Consider the following 21096-nt stretch of genomic DNA (forward strand, 5'->3'; position numbering starts at 1 on the left):
CAGTGCTGGCAGATCGACTCAGAAGCTCAGTTGGGTATGGTTTTATTGGCCATGTCCATAGTGAGCACAAATCAAACCCACCACCTGATCACTCTGCCACCACACGTCAGAGAGGAGAAAAGTACCTTGGCTCCAGGAGAAGCTTGGCTCCAAGTTAGACAAAGCAGGGACCCTTGGGACAGCTGAGTCGCCAACTCTGGAGAAGTTTCTGGAGCTAAGTCCAGATCAATAACGTGCCGGGGGCCCAGCCCCACAGTATCCCACAGCATCCCTGCTCCAGCCCTGAGACTTGGATACCTTTGGCCCTTCAACACACAGCCGCCTCTTCTCACGGGACTTGTTCTCATGTGGCTCCAAGCCCTTGCTTGGCCCACACCTTCATTAATGGCTCTCATTTCCGCATCCCAGCTTCCTCCCGGCTCCAAATGAGAATGTGATAACCTAGGAGGAGTGAGACCAGTCTGACTCACTTTCTATTATCAGTCTCAGAGCTTGGAGCTGGCCCAGGGAATCTAGAACTTGGTAAGGAAATACCAGGAAGCCAGGCGTTGCCATGACCAAGACAAAACAAGAGGGGTGGAGGGCCTAGGCCAAAGAGACCACTCCCTGTCCCCGGATTATCTTCTTTACTAACTGCTACGTGGGGGGGAATGTGGCGGGGCTAAGCTGGGGTTAGCCTGCACTGAACCTGGGCGAGTAGGATCGGGCCTAGTCAGTCTAAGATACAACCTACTTCACTCACCCATCACAGAGGCCAGCGTGTCCCCCATAGGATTGAACTCATTGAGCTGCAGAGACAAGGGCATAAGCATGAGGAAGGGGTGAAGGTGTTGGGAAAAGGGCACACGAGGACTAATTTCTGGTCAATAAGACAGGGTGAATCCCTGCTTCCTCCCAGCATTATTTGAGGGCCCAAACCTCACCGAAATGATACCAGACGATTCTGGGTCATAGAGCTGATGCATCAACTTCCCTGAGCTTCCATCAAACACATCGATTGTCCTTAATTCATAGGGGGTACAGCTTTTGAAATTAGGATCTGGGTATCGGCCCACAACGATGAGATGGTACCGAGGGTGCCAGGCTGCCTAGGAGATGGAGAGGCTGGTCACGAGCATAAATGCAGAACACTATCAGGAAGGACATCAAAAGTACTCTTTGCCACTAACAATTGTTAATACAGTTGCCAACAATTTAATAAGTGGAGATAAGATCTACACGAAACTAAAAGAATGGTTTTCAATTGTGTGTACGTCTCTAACTGCACATTTTAAACCCCCAGCTGGCCTCTGGGGCCCTTAGGACACCTTCAGTCCTCTCTCCTGCATTTCTTGAGATCATATCAACTGATACATGTTTTAACATCAGCCTGACTCAGACATTAACCAAAGAGGTAGCCTACCACAAAGCAAAAAGCCGCTGGTAACCAAAACCAAATCGGACTTAAGTTCTCAAGTAACCCCACTACCATCTCCTCCATCAATGTGAATGTTGAGAAAATGGCTAGTGGCTGGGAAGGAGAGGAAAGTTAATGTTCCCAGGAGAGCAAAGTTAATGCTCCACTTAAAACAAATCTGACAGTTACTGGAATGAAAGATTGGATGGGATTTCCCTATGAAACTTGTCAAGGAAGTTTTGAAGGAGGAAAAACTCTAAGTCACAAACAAGTCACACCTGGGAAGCTGTAGGTTGGCTTGGCTGGATACGAAGTGACAGATGAGAACAGGTGGGTCAAAGGGAACATTAACTGGCGAAGGACCTTGGCTTTATTAAGAGCTTGGGTTTGACTGGAGGTACGTGGGGGCCACTAATACTGAATCATCACCGTTGATTGAGTACTTACCAGGCACTAGGAATGGTGCTGTGGCTTTAAGTCTACTGATTGAGACTAACAACATTTAGATGCTGTCATTTAGATACTATTATTCTCTTTTTATAGATGAGGAAATTGAGACCCTAAATTTAATTTGCTCAATGTTCTAATAGGCGGGGGAAGGGCGATGTCTGCCTGCCTGAAGCGGGTGCCCCCCAATCACAGTGCTACACTGACCAAAGAAGTACAGGCATGAAACCTGGAGGTTTGAAGAGGGACTGTGGTTCTAGAAAAGAATATAAACTAGTAGAGCAGAACTGGCAGAGTTCACACTGCTTAGGGTCTTGGGTAGGAAGGAATTACAGGATTTAAAGATTGTAAGCCTTGGGGACGGAGGCTAGGGAGGCGTTAACAAGAAGAAGGCTAAGGTTAGCTTACGAATCAACTGAAAGTGAGTGTCAGGATCTTAGCAAATGCCACAGTGAGGAGATCAGGGCTGAAAAGAAAAAATTCAGGACAATGGGTTATCAGAGAGACAAGAGCCAGCAAAGTGGGATTGCAAAAGTGGAACAAAAGGGCTGGCCCAGTGGCTCAGGTGGTGGGAGCACCAGGTGGTGGGAGCATCGTGCTCCTACACGAGTTCGCCAGTTCAATTCCCACATGGGCCAGTGAGCTGCGCCCTCTACAGCTAAGATTGTGAACAACGGCTCTCCCTGGAGCTGGGCTGAGGTGAACAGCCTGAAGGTCGGCGCGGGCTGCCATGTGCTGCCAGGAGTGGGCGGCAGCCAGTGTGAGTGGTGGGCAGCCAGTGAGAGCCGCTGTGAGCCACTGTGAGCGGCCGACCAGCGAGTGGTGACCTGGCGACGACTGCCTCAGCCCGGTGGAGTGCAAGGCTCATACCGTAATATCAGCAAGGGCCAGGGTAGACCGAGAAACAATGGCTTGAACCGGAGTGGGGTAGGGTGGAGGCGGAAGAAGGGGAAAAAGAAAAAGTGGAACAAAAGGAGCAGAGAGCCAGGGAATAAGGCTGCTTTGTCAGGACAGGAAGGGATTAAAGGCTTCTGTTATCTGCCCTCTCTCCATCTTGGGCAGACCCCATCTCTCCCTGTGATCACAATAGCTCTTTACTCTATCACTTACCTTGATGGGCGTCAAGTGCTGGAAGTGGCGGTGAGGGTGTGGGATCAGGCTCGGGGGGCAGTCCCACTGGGAGGCAGAGTAAACCCGGATCTCACTCTTCTGGTCGGTGGTCAGCAGCTGGGCTCCATCAGGACTGAAATGAGCTGGCAAGTGAAAAGCCTCTGAGCTGAAGGCACCACGGGCCTCCTGTTGTCCTGGCCTTCACAGGCCTTCTCCTGCAGGGGAACCCTGGCTCCCACTCCTGTCTAGGCAGGGGTGGAAGGGAGGTAAATCTGGGCTGTGAACAAAACATCCTACCAGCTCAGCAGCTGATGGGGGCAGCTACAGTCAGAAAGGTTCTAAGACATCAGCTTGGCCAATGCTGTCGGGAATAAAGGTTTGACCTAGTGGTTTCTAAACGTTGAGGGAAACCCCAGAAGCGGTGGCGTGGGCAGGGCCTGCAGGAAGAAGGAGGTCTGCTATATCACACCTGCGTTGACAGGGTGCCTGTGCGGCAGCGAGTAGAGGAAACTGGATTTCCCTTTAACCTGGCGCAGGTCCCAGATTTTCACTGTTTGATCTACGGAGGCTGTCGCCAGGAGCCAATCACAGCATGGATTCAGGGCCACATGGGTCACTTTCTTTTTGTGCATCCTCAGATTCCAAAGCTACAGAGAAGATCTCGGGTTCAGGTCGGGGCAGAGAATTGAGGCTGGGGGTAAGGGAGGGAGAGGGAGAACCTGGGCTCCCAAGAACGTACCTCCCTGCCGTCCATGTTCAGCAGGATCACGTGCCCCACATTGTCTCCTGTGACCACCACTCGGCTTTTGGCAGACACATCCAGGCTGCAAAACCAGAAGCTGGAGGGACAGACTGCTGTAAGATTCTTGGGGACAGAGGCAAGGTCCATTTATTCACTGCTCTAGCTCCAGTGCCTAACGCATAGTAGACACTCAGTAAATATTTGTTGAGTGAATAACTGTCTTGCCATAGACTCCCAGTGAAGAATACTTAGACTTGTCTGCCATCCAGACAGAGGGTGTGGGGGTGATGGGGCTCAGAAATGTGTCCAGTTATTGCAGGGCCCAGGATCCTCAGCTAGTACGAGTCCCTGAAGCAGCCACACCTCAGAGCCATAAGGCATGTCCCCAGGCTCGCTTGCCCGCTAAAGCCCTGGGTTCTGAGGAAGATTCCTTCACGGCCCTCTCCCTTCACATTCCACCCGCTGGGTCACAGGAGATGATAAGCCAAACAGGGACTGTCCCGGTCTGTTCCTCAGAGCTGGCTAGAAAGAAACTTCTGCCCCCTTCTGAGCACTTAGGGAACAGAGCACACACAACCCAGAAGCTATCTGGCCGTTTTTCCCCTCAGACTCGAGGAAGAGGGGATGTGGAGGAGAGCTTATCCACATCCCAGCCAGGAGAGCTCAGATTCATGTTTTCTTTTCCTCTCAAATCCTTGCTACACTGCCTTTTCATCCCCTACAAATCTCTCTCAGAGGGAGGGTTTCTTGTGGAAGAGAAACCTCGAGCTGAGTCTATCCCGTCACCTGTCCTGATTGCTCATGGATTCTTACTCCTGTGGGGCAGCCGAGGATAACTCCCAGTGCTAGTTAGACGCCCCCACACCCTCAATTCCTCAGGGAGCAGGGTCATGTCTCTGGCTAGAAAGCAAAGTGACAAGCACTTTTTAGTTTCTGCAGCCACTTGCTCTTGGACATGATTCTATCCACTTAAACTTCCATCATGGAACTGCTTGGGTCTTTACACCGCAGTGAATGTAGGGAATGAAATTTTAAGTTCTTAAGTTCCTGCTCCTGACTTTAAGTGGCTTTCTAGGCCAACACCATGTTGACTTGTCTAGTGAGAACCAAAGTCTGCTCTGACACAGGAACGACTTACAGAGGAGCTGAGGCTCCAGAGCCCCTCCCTAAAGCAGTGACGCACCTGCATCAGAGTAAGAGCAGCTAAAGAAAAAGTTGAAGAAAGAGAGGGAAGCGTGGAAAGTGGCTAACATCTTTCCTTTCTTCCCAGGTGTGGGTAAAAGAAATGGGATCTTGCCAGAACTACACTGTGCCCAGGCGCCCTTTCCCCTACTAAACTACTCACTCGTAGGTGCTGTAGCTGGTAAAAACTTGGAGAGTGTTGCCTTGAAAGTCTTGCAGCCTAGTTGTTCCCTCCATCGATGAGGTGAAAAACTGGTTGGTATTGAGAGGGTTAAACTTCAGCCCAGTGATGCTCCCTCCAGCTCCAATCTAACACCAGGGAGAGGAAAGCCAGTGAGTGATGATGGCCCAGGAAGAGGAGGAGGCCTGGGTGACTCGTCCCCAAGACAAGTGCCAGTCAGGCAGCACATGGGGCCAGGCCCGCTTACATGCCTAGACACTCTCTCCACAATGCTCTTTATTTCTCCAAGTTTTAGTTTTAGTTTTCTAAATTAACATACAGTGAATTTGGTTGTTTTCAGTATACAGTTTGGATGAGTTTTAACACATGTATTGATGTGAATAACCACCACCAAAATCAGGATGCAGAATTGTTGTCACCACAAAAAACTCATGCTCTCCCCCCATTGTAGCCACACCTCCCCCCATGACTATAGTTTTGCCTTTGATAGACTGTCATATAAATGATCGTACAGTATGCAGCCTTTCAGGACTAGCTTCTTTCATTTCACTCAGCACAATGCCCTTGAGATTCATCCAAGTTGCTGTGTGTTTCTATAGCTCGTACCATTTTATTGCTGAGTACTCCATTGTGTGGATGTTTCTCACACCGCGCTCTTTTTAGAAGAGCTTCAGCTCGGAGCAGTGGCTGGGTTAGGAGGGCAGGAGACAGATCCGAGCTCCTTTCTATTTTTTCTCGACATCCCAAGCAATGATGATGAAAATCATCATGATAACATTACTAGGTTAACCTTACGAAGTGCATGTTACGCACGAGACACTGTTTTAAGAATTTTACATTCCCAAGAGTTCCTTCTCCACTTCTTTCTTGTGCCGCTGCTACCCTAGCTTCATGGACCTCTACAAGGTCTCGTGCAAAACCTCTACTTCATTCGCTCAGCACGCTAACTGGCACTTTCCATTCACTCTATAGAACATTCTAATCAATGCCCATTGTCTGTCAAAACCTTGCTCCTTGTAAGACAATCTGCTCCTTACCAAGGGTTAGTTGTGTTTGTTCTTAAACCTGTATATGCTAGTTGTACTTTTTATTGTAATTATGTAATTTAATTGAACATGTAATTTAGTCACACATTTGCTAAACATTAATTAAATATTTAAACTAAACATTTAAACATTTAAACATGTCATTTAATTAAACTGATGAAATACATGCAAAAAGTAAGACCATTGTTATATCTATGAAAGCCATGTTGAATGATATAGAAAAATTAGATAAAAATGAATTTCTAGGGCGGCCGGTTTGCTTAATGGTTAGAACGCAATGCTCATAACACCAAGGTGGCCGGTTTGATTCCCACATGGGCCAGTGAGCTGCGCCCTCTACAGCTAAGATTGTGAACAATGGCTCTCCCTGGAGCTGGGCTGCCGAGAGGTTGGCCTAAGCTGCTGTGCACTGCCACAGGCTACTGTGTGGCGCCATGAGCAGCCGGTGGCCAGCGTGAGCTGCCATGGGTTGCCGTAGGCTGTTGTGTGCTGCGGTGGGCTACTGTGAGCGGCCGACTGACAACTGGCAACCGATTGCCTCAGCCGGGGGAGTGCAATATACACCAGCGTGGGCCAGGGAGCTGTGTCCTACACGACGAGACTGAGAAACAACAGCTTGAACAGGAGTGAGGTGGGGGGGAGGGTAGGTGGAAGAAGGGGAAAAAAAATAATTGCTAAAAATAAGAGTTCTCCAATTAAGCATGGGTAAGATACTTATAAAAAATTAGGGTGGGAAGTAATGAAAATTTAGAAAGAATATGCAATCAGGTTGCTTCAGAACTATAGGTAAATTATGTCTCCACTTTATGTAAATGGAAACTAGACCCTCTAAAGAACACATTATGTGGGTGGTTTATGTAAGGTCAGGTGCACCGTAATCAGTGGACTCTTCCTCCAAGGAAAGGACAGGCCCTATGTCAAAGCATCAGTAAGAAAGACAAACATAAACATTTTAAGTTAAAATGCATGAGTGTTCTTCTAGCAAGGATGGACTATTACCAACTCCTGCACTGAGATGGACTAAGAAAACCTGGACAAAACATGAAAAAGGAATATATTTGAGACTTCTAATTCAAGTGATGGTGAATTAGCTTGTGTCAGGCCAACCTCCTGCTGAGAACAACTAGAAAGGCAGATAAAATACAGGTCTTTAAAGAAAAGTTTCTGAAGTGAATGGAGAGCTATCGAGGCATCAAGTTGGACTTGCAGACCAACATCCTTGAGAGAAGAGAAGCAGAAAGGTAAGCCTGACATTTGAATGCTGCCTTTCAGATTAGAAAGCTGTGGCTTCAAAGCAGAGACACCAAACAGCAGAGAAGCTGAACTGAAAGTGGTGGCTTAAAGGTTGAGAATCTGAGCACAGCTTTTGTCAGTCTCATAGGGCACGTGAGCAAAAACTGGAGTTCAGACCTGGCGAGGAGGAGAGATCTTGGAAAAAAATCCAACTTTCAGTTAGGATCTCTGACCCTAGAAATAAGAACAAACTGGAAAAAGGCCATTCCCTCACAAAGAATGAAGTCCAGATTCAAATAATTTCAATCTCTGATCAGGCCGACATGATCTGATTCCACCCTAACTGCCTGCAGAGGAAAAAAATTAATTCTTTCTAGAGGAAAACAACACCACTCAGAAGTTCAAACTACTTCTAGAAGTTTTCATACTCAGTATTTGGCGTTAAATCTAAAATGATCCAGTATCTCAGCAGACAAGACCAAATAACCAACTAAGAGAAAAAACAACAGTTGTTAAGACACAGGAAATCTAGATATTGGATATACTGGACACCAGTTTTAAGATAATTGTGATTAATATACACTAAAAAATAGACCTAGTTAAAAATTGGACAAAAGATTTGAATAGACATTTCTCCAAAGAAGACATACAAATGGCCCATAGGAATATTAAAAGGTGCGGAACATCTCTAATCAGGGAAATGCAAATTAAAACTGCAGTGAGATATCACCTGACACCTGTGAGAATAGCTTATTATCAAAATGACAAAAAAATAACAAGCATTAGCAAGGATGTGGAGAAAAGGGAACTTTTGTACACTGTTAATGGGAATATAAATTGGTAGAGGCATTATGGAAAACAGTATGGAGTTTCCTCAAAAAATTTAAAATAGAACTACCATATGATGAAATAACACTTCTGGGTATATATCCAAAGGAAATGAAATCAGTTTCTCAAAGAGTTATCTGTCCTCCTGTGTTTATTGCTATTATTCACAGTAGCCAAGATATGGAAACAACCTGTCTGTTGATGGATGAATGGATAAAGAAAATGGGGGTGTATTTATATAATAGAATTTTATTCAGCCTTTAAAAAGAAAGAAATCTTGTTATTTTCAACAACATGGATGAACCTGGAGGACGTTATGCTAAGTGCAATAAGTAAGACACAGAAAGATAAATACTGTATGATCTTATTTACATGTGCTATCTAAAAAAGTCAAACTTATAAATGCAGACAGTTGAATGGAAGGTGCCAGGGGCTGGGCGATAGGGGAAATAGAGATATTGGTCAAAGGGTGCAAAGTTTCAATTATGCAGGAGGAATAAATTCTGAAGATCTAATGTACAGCATGGTGACTACAGTTAATAATAGTGTATTGTATACTTGAAATTTGCTAAGATTGCTAATTGTTCTCAGCACACACAAACAAAAAGGTAAGTATGTGACATGATGGATGTTAATTAGCTTGTTTGTGGTAATAATTTCACAATGTATATGTGTATTAAAACATCATGTTGTACATCTTAAATCCATAAAATTTTTATTTGTCATTTATACCTCGATAAAGCTGGGGGGACATAAAAACAAGTGTTGGTACAGCTGTGGAGAAATTGAAGTCCTCCTACATTGTTGGTGGGAACATGAAATGGAGCAGTCACTTTGGAAAAGCTTGGCAAAAAAATTAAACATAAAGTTACCATATGACTTAGCAATTTCACTCCTAGATATATAACCAAGATAAATGAATACATATGTTTACAGAAAAGCTTAAAATATTCATAGCAGCATTATTCATAGTAAAAGAGAGGCTAAAAATCAAAGACTCAAACATCCATGTCAAGAAGTTGTAAAACTAGCAAGAAACTAAAACCAAAGCAAGTAGAAGAAAAATAAAGAACAGAAATTAATGAAACACAAAACAAATATGCAGTGGGAAGAGTCAACAAAGCCAAAAGTTGGTTCCATGAAAAGACTAATAAAATTGATAAATCCCTGGTGAGACTGACCAAACAAACGAGAAGGCACAAATAACTAATTTAATGGATGGAAAAAGGGACATAATATAAGTAATAAGAGGGTATCATAAACAATCTTGAATTTGAAAATTTAGATGAAAGGGCAAATTCCTAGAAAAATACACACTTGCCAAAATGACAGAAGATGAAAATCTGAATAGTCTGGTGATCTAGTAAAGATATTGAATTCACGACGAAAAACTTTCTTGCAAAATAAATTCTAGATCTTGGTGGCTTCACTGATGAATATACTACATATTTAAGGTAGCTATAATATTAATATTTTTTTGAAACTTTATTTTCAAACTATTTCAAACTCATAGAAAAATTGCAAGAATAGCCCAAAAAACTGTTTTTCTGGGACCATTTGATAATAAATTGCCAACATGATGTCTCATCATCCTCAAACACCTTATTGTGTATATCCCACATATGTAAGAACATTCTCCTACATAACCACAATAAGACCATCAAAACTTAGGGGTATGTAAAACAGTTCAAAGACACAGAAACAGAAAAATTGTGGTTACCAAGGGCTGAAGGGCAGGGGAAGTGGGGAATTGTTATTCAATGGATATACAGTTTCAGTTTTACAAGGTGAAAAAGTTCTGGAGATTTGTTGCACAACAATGTGAATATAGTTAACACTACTGAACTGTACACTTAAAAATGGTTCAGATAACAAATTTTAGGTTATGTTCTTTTACCACAATTTTAAAAATAAGCAGTATCACTTGCTAGAAATTGTAAATGTAAAAAAGTGAAAAATAAAAGAAAAATTAAATGAAAAAAATATAACTAATAAACCAACCAAACAAAAAACAATCAGTATAGTTTACCACATTAACAGAATAAAGGGGAAGAATCATATGCTGATCTCAATAGATACAAAAAAGTATTTGATGAAATTCAATTATCATTTATAATAAAAACTTTTGGCAAAGTAGAAATAAAAGAGGCACTTACTTAATCTGATAAAGGGTACTTAAAAACAAACAAGTTTTAAAAACAAATGCACTTCTAGGTATAATCCCAAAAGAACTGAAAACAAGCATTCAAACAAAAATTTTTACATAAACGTTCATAGCAGTTGTATTAATAATACCAAAAGGTGGAAACAACCCAAATGTCCATCAAGAGAAGAATGGATAAATAAAATGTGGTATATCCATATGATGGAATATTACTCATCTATAAAAAGGAATGAAGTACTTATACCTGCTACAACCTGGATGGACCTTGCAAATATTATGTTAAGTAAAGCCACACCCAAAAGGACAAATATTGTATGACTCCATTTATATGAGGTACCTAGAATAGTTGAATTTATAGAGACAGAAAGCAGATAAGTTGGGCAGGGGGAAAGGGTATTAAAGAGTCATTGTTTAATGGGTACAGAGTTTTATTTTGGGATGATGAAAAAGTTCTGGAGATGGATAGTGATGATGGCTGCACAACAATGTAAATATACTTAATGCCACTGAACTATTCACTTAAAAATGGTTAAAATGGTAGATTTTATGTTACGTATATTTTACCACAATAAACAGTAGCAGTAATCATGATGATAAAATATAAATGTCTTCTATGATCAAGAATAAGACAAAGATACCTGTCTTCACCAATATTCAACAATGTACCAGAGGTCTTTGCCAACAGAATAAAGCAAAAAAGAAGTATAATGGTAAAGGGAGAAATCAAACTCCCATTATTTGTAGATGTGTAGGAAAGATGGTGTAGGAAAAAATTTTAAATCCTCAAATAAACTATTAAAAGTATTAAATGTGGACTTCTGCTTCTAACTATGAACAGCATGTAGGACAATACCTAGTAGCCTAACATATACATAACGGGATTCCCCCCCCAAAAAAGGAGCAGGGAGGGAAAAATTATTTAAAGAAATAGTGGCCTAAAATTTTCCAAATTTGATAACTATAAACTCATAGATCCAAGAAGCTCAATGAACCTCAAGCAGAAGAAACATAAAAGACACCAAGCAAATCATAATCATTTTTAAAGTAGCCAGAAGAAAACAAGAAAAACCATGAATAGAGAAACATAAGAATGAGAGCAGACTTCATATCAGAAGGAAAATGTTACCAAAAGAAATTCTGGATCTCACAGAGGAATGAAAAGCACTGGAAATGGCAAGTATGTGGGTTTTTATTAGTTTTTTTTTTCTCATTTAAAAAATATCTTTAAAAGATACCTAACCCTACAACCCAGCCATTCCACAACTAGGTATTTACTCAAGAAAAATAGAAACATACGTTGTATATCCAAACAAAGGCTTGTACATGAATGTTCATAGCAGCTTTATTTGCAACAGTCAAAAACTAGAAAAAATCCAAATGTCTTTCAACAAGTGAATGGATAAATTGTGGTATATCAATACACTGGAACACTACTTAGAAATAAAAGCTATTGATAAACACAAAAATGTAGATGAATCTCAAATAATTATACTGAGTGAAAGAAGGCAGAAAAAAGTATATTGTATGACACCATTTATATAAGTCTAGAAAATGCAAATTAATCAATAGGGATAAAAGCAGATTAATGGTTTTCAGGGGACATGACAGAAGGTGGAAAGAAAGGAATTACAAAGGGGCATGAGAAAACTTTGGGGGTGATGGATGTGTTCATTATTTTAATTGTGGTGATGGTTTCATGATTGTGTACGTGTCAAAACTCATCAAATTGTACACTTTAAATATCTACAGTTTATATATCAATTATACACCATAAAGATTAAACAAAAAAAGACAACTAACTATATAAAGCAAAAATACTAATGTATTGTGAGGTTTATAACACATATAGATATAAAATGTAGGACAAGGGGAGAATGGAGAAAATGAAAGTAAATATAGTTGTAAGATTCTTACAATACATGTGAAGTGGTATATTATTTGAGGGCCAATGATGAGTTAAAGCTGTATATTGGAAAGCCAGGAGCAACCACTAAAAGAGAGAAAATGGAAGGGAAGAAAAGTATAATATAATAATCCAATAGTGGATATAAAATGGAATCATAAAAAGTACTCAACTAAAAATAAGGGAAGAAAAACAGGAAAATGGAACAAAGAGATGAGATAAATAGAAGTAGTAAGATGACAGATTTAAACCCAAACATATTAATAATCATATTAAATATAAATGGTCAATTAAATGCCAGTTATTGTCAGGTTGATTTTTTAAAAAATACTGTTTTATATACAAATTTCATATACAAATACACAAATATGTTAAAAATAAAAAGATGGAAAAAGATATACCATGCAAACATTAATCAGAAGAAAGCTGGAGTAGCTATATTAATATCAAGCAAAGAAGATTTCAGAACAAGAAATATTACCAGGGATAAAGGGAGACATCTCAGAATGACAAAGGGGTCAGTTTGTCGAAAGGATGTAATTCTAAATGTGTAAACACCTAATAACAGAGTTTCCAAATGCTTGAAACAAAAATTAAAGGAAAATAGAGACACAATTTTATAGTTAGAGATTCCAATATTCCTCTCTCAATAATCGATAAAAAGACAGAAAATCAATAAGGATAGAACATTTGAACACTATCAACCAACTTAACCTAATTGACATTTAGAGAATAATTCACTCCAAAACAGCAGAATACACATTCTTTTCAAATGCACATGGAACATTCACTAAGACAGTCGATATGCTGGGCCATAAAACAAGTTTAAAATGTAAAAAGACTGGAATCATATAAAATACTTTCTGTTCATAGCAGAATAGCACTAGAAATCAGTAACAGTGATATATTTCAACAATCCCCAAATATTTGGAAATTAAACAACATAAGAATAACCAATATGTCAAAAGAGAAATCATAAAAAATTTGGAAAATAATTTGAACTAAATGAAAACAAAAACACAACAAAATTTGTGATGTGAAGTTAAAGAAATACTTAGAGGGAAATTAAAAGCATTAAGTGGTTAATTAGAAAAGAAGAAAGGTATTAAACAGTCTAAGCTTCCATCTTAAGAAATGAGAAAAAAAAGAGCAAATTAAACCCAAGGTAAGCAGAGGAAAGAAAACAGCAAAAATCAATGAAAAAGAAAATATAAAAATTATAGAAAATCAATGAAACTGATAAACCTCTAGCAAGACTGATCAGGAAAAAAAAAAGAGAAGAAACAAATTACCAATATCAAGAATGTGAGGGAAGACATCACTACAGATCCTATATACAAAGAGAAGATGATAAGGGAATACTATGAACAACTTTATACCACTAAATTCAACAGCTCATATAAAATGGACAAATTACTTGAAAGATCAACTATCAAGCTCATTCAACAAGAAACAGATAATCTAAATTGCCCTATATCTATTAAGGAAATTGACTATATAGTTAAAAACCTTCCAACAAAAAAAACAAACTCTAGGCCCAGATGGCTTGACTAGTGAATTCTATGAAAAATTTAAGGAAGAAATAGTACTATTTCAATGCAAATTATTCTAGAAAACACAAGAAGAGGGAACACTTCCTAACTCTTTATGAGGTCTGCATTACCCTGATACCATTATCAAAAGCATTTTTTAAAAGAGAAATTATAGGATATTGTTAAGTGATCATGGGATATGGTATGATTAAGCTAGAATATCTGATGCGGTAAGTAATATACAACAGATTCTAGGATAGAATATTTATGTACAATCTAAGTAGAAGTACGGGTGTGTGTAATACTGTATATACACACAGAAAGATGTACAAAATGGGGATTTCCGGCAATATTTACTTGATTCTTTATACTTTTCCTTTTATTTGAATTTCTTACGATGAGCATGGATCATTTTGATAATGAGAATAAATAAAGCTATCTTCATTTCAAAAATGTAATACATGTTCCCTTGCCAATGGTGTGAAAGATGTAAAGATCAGAGTCCAGGTCAGATGACTAAAGAAGTGACAACATGAGGCACTGCTGCTCCTCCAGTCACTGGTCTCAAATCAACTTTCTGCTGTCAGTATCTGGGAGTAAAAGCAGACATTTCTCTAGACCACCATAATCTTCTTCTGCTCCAACCTAGCTCCATGCTAGTCACAAAGTTCAAATGCCCAGACCAATCTCCACAACGGTGCGAGGAAACTTTATTTCAACGCACATTATAAGGGTGATGTAAACCAAAAGCAGCCTCAGCCTGGCACAAGTTCAAAGCAGTTGTCATTCCCCTTTTGGTTGGGAGGCTCTTCCCCGAGGACAGCCTTAGGCTACTTCTTAATTTTCTCTATGCCCATGTCCTGGATTCCTAGGAGGGAAAAAAACCTCTTCCTGCCTGAGCTTTGTTTTTGACTTCAGTTTAAAACTGCCCCTTCTGGTCCTGTCTCACCGGCTGGGCAGGAAGCCCACCGAACTCCGTCCGCAGCACTCCACTGGCTGCCTTTCTTCTAGTAGCTTCAGGCACTTGTTTTCTTCAATACCCATCTCATAGCTTCAGTCCTAATCTCCCAAACCTGTCTAAACTGACCTTTTCTGATGGGTTGCTCTCCTAACCCTCCACTTAAAGAGAACTCGTCCTGGGTTCCAGAGATAGAAAAACAGTGCGCTGAAGCTGAATCCAGTTCACAGATGTGTTTTGTTTAACTATATGAGCATGTTTAATTTTATTTAGATCCTGACATGAAAAATCAAGATATTTTAAATTGAAACCCTTGTGTACTCTTGGTGGGAATGTAAAATGGTGGCACCCCTATGCACCATTTAAACAGTATGGCAGTTCCTCAAAAAATTAAAAATAGAATTACCATATGATCCAGCAATTTCACTTCTGGGTATCTACCCAAAAAAACTGAAAGCAGGGACTCAAAGAGATTTTTACAACCATGTTCATAGCAGCATTATTCACAATAGCTAAAAGGTGGAAGCAATCCAAATGCCCACTGACAGATGACTGGATAAGTAAAATGCAGTAAATACAGACAGTAGAATATTATTCAGTCTAAAAAGGAAGGAAATTCTGACACATGCTATAACACAGATTCACCTTGAGGACATTATGCTAAGTGAAATAAGCCAGTCACAAAAGGATAAATGTGTGATTTCACTTATGTGAGATACTTAGAATAGTCAAAATCAGAGATACAGAAAGGTGGTTGCTAGGGGTTGGAGGGATAGAGGAATGGAGCGTCAGTATTTAATGAGTACAGAGTTTCAGATTTGCAAGATGAAAATGTTCTGGAGACTGGTTACACAAGAAAGTGAATGTACTTGATGTCACTGAACTGTGCATTTAAAAATGGTTAAGATGGTAAATATTATGTGTATTCCATCACAATTTTTAAAAATCAGAACATTTTATGTAAAAAATAAGGATTTCAGGTTTCATTTGGAAAAAACAAATGAGAATAACCATGGGACCTAGATTCTTGCATGTCAACCATCTCGTTTATCACCGACCCCACCACCTTCCATCATTCTTTTATCTGTTGGCTCTTTTAGGCATGAGTTTGTGGTTCCTACTCAAAATCCAGAGAATCACTTTTGGTAGTACAGCCATCCAATGTCAGCACTCAGCTGGGCAAGCTAAGGGTCTTCTATTTGGTGGGAGGGCCAACATCCTCACCATCCCTCAGCAATTGATGATAAACATGCATGACTAAGACCATCCCGAAAACCCTCTATGCCAAACCTTATTCCAAACACACTCTGCCTTTCCTCCTTTCCTCTCCATTTCTCAATAAATATTGTTCTTCCTCACCCCTCACTCATCCATGAAGCCTTCTCTACTGACTAATTTCCAAGAGGTTCTTCCTAGTTACTGTGAATGTATACATCCCATCTACCCAGTTACGCTTCAAGCTCCTCATTCATTCAACAAATAGGAAGCCGTTACTATAGGCCAAACATCATCCTAGGCACGAGGGATGCAATGGTGTACTAGAAAGACATGGTCCCTGCCATCATGAAGCTTACTTTCAAGTGGGCAAGGTAAGTACAGAAGTAAAATATTTCAAAATATTGATAAACATTGTGGGGGGAGGAAAGTGAAGCAGGGTAATGAGACAAGGATTGATTGCGTGGGATGCAGACTACTTTAGACAGAGTGGTCAGTGAGAGTTCATTGAAGAAGTGTGATGAGGGGAGACTTGAATAATAAAAGGGAGCCAGCCATGAGAAGACCATGGAAAAGAGCACTCCAGCCAAAGAGCAACTGCAAAAAGACCCAGTTTCAGGAATAAAAATAGCCAGTGTGGATAAAGCACAGGAAGTGAGAAAATACAGCAGTACAAGATGAGGTCAAGAGTTATGAAAGGGCTTAGATTCTATTCTATTCGATGTGGTGACTTACCACATGGAGGGTGATCAACATTTTATACCTTCTAATATTTTAAGGGCAGGCACTCAATAAAGATTTGAGTAACATTACCATTTACTTGTTTGAAAATACCCACAAGTTACTTTTGCTCCCAATTATCTCCTTTTTACTGGATTACTTTTCATTCCTTCCACACTTCTTCAGCACAATTATCTGGCACAGGGAACTGCTCACCCCTTCAATGAAGGTAGGTTTGTCCTTTATGCCAAAGTTCCAGAGCATGATATCTCCCCCTTTGGAACCCACAGCCAGGGTGTTGGGGTGCGTTGGGTGCCATGCCAAGGATGTGGCCCTTCTGTCAAAGGGGGCAGCCTTATGGAATATCCGGTAAGAAGCCAGAGAGTGCACAAAGGACTGCTGGAGACACTGACACAGAAAGAAAAGAATTAAGTTGAATTAAAACCCAAGTCCTAAATAAACTGCCAAACTCTGCCTCCTCCATCGATGAGCCCTAGGGCCAAGTCCTCCCACCAAAGGAACACTCACTGCCTGGCTCTGTGCGTGAAAATATTTGCAGTTATGTATGAACTAATCTTGGAGAGTAAGAGGGCAGGTACGCTTCAGCTGGGACCTTTACAGCCTAAGACTTCTACCTGGCTGAGTGCCCAGTAGGCCAATCCCCAAGGGGGTGTGATCTGACCACTCTGACAAACCACTGAACCAACCTAGCATCTAATTTTGGAGCATCCAGTTGTAAAAAGGCACCCTTGAGCAAACCCTTGAGCAGTTCAGCCAGGAAATGCCTCACCTGCTGTAATGATGGCCAAGCAGCTTTGCCCAGCTTATGGTGATGGAGGGCCCTGACGACGCTCCTGCATGGTGGCGGGACCTGAAGGCTAGCCAACCCTGCCCAAAGGCAGCCTGAGTCAAATCTTCTGCTAGAACCTGCCAAGCAGAACACATATTTTCCTCTCCGATCTCACTCAGGAAAGGCTTTTCAGCCGAAATCCCAGAAAGAAAGCCTTGTTGTTTCCTTTGGCATAGTCAATCTCTCTCATCACCTCCCAAGCCTCTTCCATGGTCCGCTCAGTCTCACCCAGCACAAGAAATAGTGAGTAGGGATTCAGCCCCTCCCCCAAAATAGTAATTCTGAAGTGAAACTAAATATGATGGTGCAGAGGTCCTGAGAGCTGAGCCAAAGAAACACACAAGAATAAAGTATATGCAGAGCTCTTCCCAGTTTGGATTGGAAAACTTGTGCTAAGGTTGGGTGACAAAATTAAATCACATATAATGCACAATAAAAAGTTTAGGACAGCGTAGAAGTGACTGGGAAAAGAAGTATCTTTAAATCCTATATTAAAATAATATAGAGGTGACCAGTTGTTGGCCCCAAGTCTAATCTGTTCTCCTGAAAACCAACAGGATCCAGAGAGTCTGGCATGGCTCTAAATTAACTAAGCTACTTTTGGGGAGGCAGAGCCACTTAGATGAGGAATAAAACAACTCTGGATTACCAAGATGTATTTGAAGATCTGATCTCTATGAATCTGGCCTCTTGATAACCAATTCTTTCTTTTCGTGGACAAAAAAACACTTCAACCCCCTGCTCCAGTCTTTCTGAGTTCCCTCACACTCCTTATAGCCCTAGGTTCTAGCTTCAATAAACCTGAGAATGTGTTTTCTAAGGAAGGGAGGAAATTGAAGGCTCTCACAGCTGAAACGAAGGACATACAACTAATAACCGTGACTATTTAAATTCAGTACTCACACCACCAGGCAAGGTGGGATTATTTTAAGTAGTCCTCAGTGTGTCAAAATCCAGATACAAACAAGGAATTTGAAAAGTCCGCTGTGGCTGATGTAATGGAGCTCATCTGCCTCTGTCACCTGAAAGAGGGTAAGCCCAAGCTCTTTGGTGTCAAAAGCCCTGCAGACAATCTGCACAGCTCGAGGCATCTGAAATTTGCAACAGCCTCAGGAACCTAGACGCACCAATCCCCCACTCCAGCCTCCTGCGTGAGAACCCCAAATGACAGAATTATGAAAGCAGCAGGCGCAGGCAGTACCGGGGCCCTTCACACAGAGCTTCTTGGCCTCGGGCTCCTGCTCCCTGGGGCTTCTGTTCCTCTTGCTCTTGGGGCACACAACCACCTCGGGGGTCTTCCGGGTTTCTGGGCGTTTCCTGGGAGCCATCGCGTCCTCCTTGCGAAGGGGTTCTATACCCTATGCAGAGATTATGGAGGGAAGATTGAGAAGCCTCTGGAGAGAAAAAAGGCGAGGACCAGGGAACTGGTCCAACTTCCCGCCAAACATGCCAACTTCCCGCCAAACAGGCTCAAGGCTTCCAAATTGGCGTCTAGTTCCGGCCCCGCCCCTGCCGAAGAGGCCCCGCCTCTCCCGGGAAGGCGGGGGCGCGCGCGGATACCTGGGAAGTGTGTGAGGGGTGGGGCTCATAGGCTCCCTAGAGAAATGGGATAGCACCTACGTGTTGGTCCTGAGCTAGTCGAAAGTCCGCTGACCTGCCAGGAATAAAGATGGCAGCCAGTGCCAGGCCACCCCACTTGAAGCCTCTTCAGACGCGGCGCTGCCAGCTTCAGAGGGTCCACAGCCGGCCAGGTACGTATTAAGGCTTCAGCTCCGCCCTCTCTGTCTTTTAATTGGTGATCATGCCCGCTTGGGCTTCGGGATTGGCTGATCCGTACAGTTAGTGGGAGGTGGCTTTGTAGAAAGCTGGCCACTTCCCAGCGGTGGAAACGGACCTCTTTCCGCCTACAAACTTTGCAATCAGTATAGAGTATTTAATCTCTCCGGTTTAGTAGAATCTCAGCTTCTCTGTGGAGAGTGGTTGAAACTCGCAGCTATTAACTAAGGTTTCCCCAAACCTGCTGCATGTCCGCCTAGGGCGCAGCCTAGGGCAATGAGGGGCTGGAGGGCGTGCCGGGCCAACCCGGCTTAGAGGCCTTGTGCCCGACTTCTGCCAAACGCCAAGGCAGTGACTCACAGGTGAGGCTGCGCTGGCATGCCTGGCCCGACAGGGATGCACCCCACTTTCTGCGACGAGCCAGGCGGAAGCTGGGGTTAGTTGGGAACTGCTGGGCCTTTTCTTCCACGCGCGAAACCCGGTGCCAGGCACCTCGGTAGGGTAAGAGGAAACAAAAATGCATTAACAGTAAAGCCTGCGCTCAAGGACAGGTAAAGATGAAAGACATTTCAAAATATAACTCTTGGAAAAAAAGGAATGCCCCGGAAGCAAAATTCGAAAATGCGTTTTTGATGGGAAGATCAGCTCAGAGTGTTACAAAAGACAGCCACGCAGGGGGCAGGCTGGTGGCTTCTCCCCTGCTGTCTGGTAACTGTGTTTTCAGAGCTGTGTTACAAAAGCAAGCTGGCTCCCTTTTACTCAGACCAGCCATTAGTTTCACCTCAGCAGGGTGCTCATTTCTGGAGGGATACAGCCTACTGAGAAGAGAAGAAAAATAATGTGAAACAAGTCACACAATTCCAGATAGAACACAGTTGACTACTAAATTGTGGCATGCCAACCAAGACTTTTAGATTCATTCAGAAAAGATCATCGAATGGAGCACGTATTTAGGAAAGCCTCACGGGGAAACTGGGATTTCCTGGAGTTGGCTGGGGGAGGGAGAAGAGCCTCCTAGGCAGAGAAACAGCTTGATACAAGTTAGGAATGGGTGTGGGTTATAAGAGAAAAGCAGCCCCTGGCATCTGGGAGCTGGCCTGGTGTTCTGTCAAAATCAATTTCACCAAACAACACCAGACAAGGCCACTCTGTGACCGTAGGGTTTCCTGGCGGGAATTCCCGCCTGTTCTCGTGATTTTTTTTCGTTTTCCCATTCCTGAATCCCAAGAAAAGTTGGTCAGAAAATCGGGAAAACCGGCTCCTTGAACCCAGGTCATTGGTAGTATCGGCCATCACTTTGTGGAAACGATTTATCATGGAGAACAGAAAACAGTTTATATCTCAGGATTCGGGAATGGGAAAGCAAAAAAAATTCCTGAGAACGGGCGGGAAGTCCTGCCCGGAAACCCTAGCCATGATAGGTCAACGCAAAAACATGATCAGTCATATCTGAACACAGGCAAAAGTATGAACATTGTCCAAATCACAAAAATGACCAAGCCACCCCCTATTATTTTGGCTAAAATGAATGACTGCGGCTTCTTTGTCAACCACAGCTTTGGCTTTGCTTCATTCCTCCCACCTTTTAGCTAGCATTTATCAATACCCAATCATAGAATTACGCTCATTTCCTACCAGCCTGCAATCCAGAGCAAAGCCCCACTTCTTTGAACCCTTATCCAAATCATTCGGCAGAAGCCAGTCCTATAAGTTCTTTCTAACACCTTCTTCCAGAGATGTCCCACCATTCCCCATGGTATGTATCCTCTGTTGCAATGAGCACTAAACCCAAAGTTCAACTGTGGACAGGAGT

At 42.1% G+C, this 21096-nt stretch overlaps 1 protein-coding gene across 2 annotated transcripts; it reads right to left on the reverse strand.

Annotated features, from left to right (window-relative positions):
* Positions 1 to 33: 33 nt before the first annotated feature.
* Positions 34 to 19268, reverse strand: DDB2 (damage specific DNA binding protein 2). Of its 2 annotated transcripts, none has more exons than XM_033119513.1 (11): positions 19162 to 19268; positions 18709 to 18865; positions 17448 to 17584; positions 16874 to 17065; positions 5041 to 5186; positions 3693 to 3792; positions 3423 to 3600; positions 2954 to 3096; positions 924 to 1088; positions 743 to 788; positions 34 to 441 (listed from the first exon to the last, which is right to left on the reverse strand). In XM_033119513.1, the coding sequence occupies exons 2-11, from the start codon at positions 18833 to 18835 to the stop codon at positions 392 to 394; spliced, it is 1284 nt and encodes a 427-aa protein (XP_032975404.1). In that variant the 5' UTR covers positions 18836 to 18865; positions 19162 to 19268; the 3' UTR covers positions 34 to 391. The 2 variants fall into 2 exon arrangements, with proteins under 2 accessions (XP_032975404.1, XP_032975403.1); XM_033119512.1 differs by having other exon boundaries at positions 19128 to 19251.
* Positions 19269 to 21096: the final 1828 nt, after the last annotated feature.

Source organism: Rhinolophus ferrumequinum, chromosome 11 (genome assembly GCF_004115265.2).
Source record: "Rhinolophus ferrumequinum isolate MPI-CBG mRhiFer1 chromosome 11, mRhiFer1_v1.p, whole genome shotgun sequence".
In the NCBI taxonomy this organism is placed as follows: Eukaryota; Metazoa; Chordata; class Mammalia; order Chiroptera; family Rhinolophidae; genus Rhinolophus; species Rhinolophus ferrumequinum.